This window comes from Melanotaenia boesemani, chromosome 6, assembly GCF_017639745.1.
Source record: "Melanotaenia boesemani isolate fMelBoe1 chromosome 6, fMelBoe1.pri, whole genome shotgun sequence".
Taxonomy (NCBI): domain Eukaryota; kingdom Metazoa; phylum Chordata; class Actinopteri; order Atheriniformes; family Melanotaeniidae; genus Melanotaenia; species Melanotaenia boesemani.
The window spans coordinates 22,234,741-22,236,399 of NC_055687.1; the positions used below are offsets into that span (position 1 = coordinate 22,234,741).

Consider the following 1,659-nt stretch of genomic DNA (forward strand, 5'->3'; position numbering starts at 1 on the left):
AACTTCTGGTCACCTGTCAAGGTCATACCCTACCCCTTGCCTAGCAATAACTGGGATTAGCTCCAACCCCACCCTGTGATTGGAATAAGCAGGAATAGACAATGGATAGATGAATACGAATTTATACTGTGTATAACTTATTGATTTCTTTATGTCATTACATTCAAAATGAACATTTCACAGAGTATTACACCAACACCACTTCAGAGGAATGGACAAAAATAAATATAATGATATTCTGTCTGCTTATGGCAGGTAAATAAGTTTTTTCATTTTACTTCCAGTCTTCTTGCACATATGCATGACTTGCCTATTCTCACGTCTGTCCTTTTCAGCTACATGCTGCCCTGTGTTTAGTGCAGAGTGGAAGGCCTCTGTTGTAAAACAGCTTAAGGCCCTGGTTTCTTTCTGTGTTGTGGTTCCCTGTTCGTTCACCCATAGTGGAGGAGAGCTGCCTGCTTCCAAACTCAGAGCTATTTGGCATCTTTTGGACGCAAAGAAGGAAAATATATACCATGAAGATCCTACAAAGATCTCGGACAGTTTTAGGGACAGAACCAAGATCTTAGGACAGCTGGGTCAGGGCAACTGCACCCTAGAAATAATTGAAATTAAAGATCATGAAAACAGCCCTTTTTGTTTCCGGATTGAACTAGTGCCGACACCTGATGACCCACCCACTAAAAAAAAAATCCTCCAAAACCATCACGCTCTATGTAAAACATGAGACTATTTTCCCTTTTTTTTCTCTTTGTAGTCCAGTTTGATTCATTGTGTAATGCTGTATAAATGAAAACTGGCTCTGTTTGCAGGCACAGAAAACTATAATCTAATAATCATTCCTGTAACAGTGGCAGTTGGTACTGCTATGATCTTTGGATTTTTCTGTATTTTCATGGTGAAAAAATACAAGTGAATAATAATGCACAAGCAATGGTAACTGACTGAGTAAATCAGATAATTAAGAACGATTAAAAGAAAATGTGTTTTTGTTCACGTCTTGACTATAATAGTGCAGTTTTACAATTTCTAACAGTATATATAGTTTTTTCCTGCTAAAGGAGGCGTGTTGCACAGCTACAGAGTCGAGAGGGCAGGTAAAAAAATGTGTGAAACATACTAAATTCATCTTGTAAAATGTCATGTGAGTCTGTTTTTTAAAAAAAAATTAAACATAATCAAATTCTGTGAAATTCAGCATGTGGAATCGGATGTCCAGATTGTCCCGCAGGTGAAGAAAAATGTATTTTATATTATTTTATATCATTAATCTTAGATAGCTGAAAGAAAACTTGTCATTCATAAATTCATAAATTAATATATAAAATGTTCAGGTTTCATTCTAAAGGCCCAGGACCATCTCAGTCTGACCAAAGGCAAGAGACATTTTAAGATCATTTTTATAAAACACATTTTGTCACTACTCCTCCGGCAGCTTTAAAGATATGTAATTTCTATATATGCTTTTATATATGTGTGTGTATATGTATGTGTACATGTGTGCTTGTGCATAGGTATGTATGTAGATATGTGTTGTGTGTGCATATAGTGTTTATGTATTAGTATGTGTACATACAGTACATAAACGTGTATGGTATATGTGTGTATATAATTTCCAAAAACTGTTTGTTTCTTTTTCTGTTTCTGTTCATGTATCCT

At 35.5% G+C, this 1,659-nt stretch overlaps 1 protein-coding gene across 1 annotated transcript; it reads left to right on the top strand.

Annotated features, from left to right (window-relative positions):
- Positions 1 to 223: 223 nt before the first annotated feature.
- Positions 224 to 1,235, top strand: LOC121641426 (myelin-associated glycoprotein-like). Its single transcript, XM_041987536.1, has 5 exons — positions 224 to 255; positions 336 to 716; positions 813 to 912; positions 1,062 to 1,097; positions 1,199 to 1,235. The coding sequence occupies exons 1-5, from the start codon at positions 231 to 233 to the stop codon at positions 1,233 to 1,235; spliced, it is 579 nt and encodes a 192-aa protein (XP_041843470.1). The 5' UTR covers positions 224 to 230.
- Positions 1,236 to 1,659: the final 424 nt, after the last annotated feature.

Coding starts and splice junctions, on each gene's coding strand:
- LOC121641426 (XM_041987536.1), top strand. CDS start 231: ATGATATTCTGTCTGCTTATGGCAG. Junction 717..812: donor CCAAAACCATCACGCTCTAT/GTAAAACATGAG, acceptor CTCTGTTTGCAG/GCACAGAAAACTATAATCTA. Junction 1,098..1,198: donor CTACAGAGTCGAGAGGGCAG/GTAAAAAAATGT, acceptor TGTGAAATTCAG/CATGTGGAATCGGATGTCCA.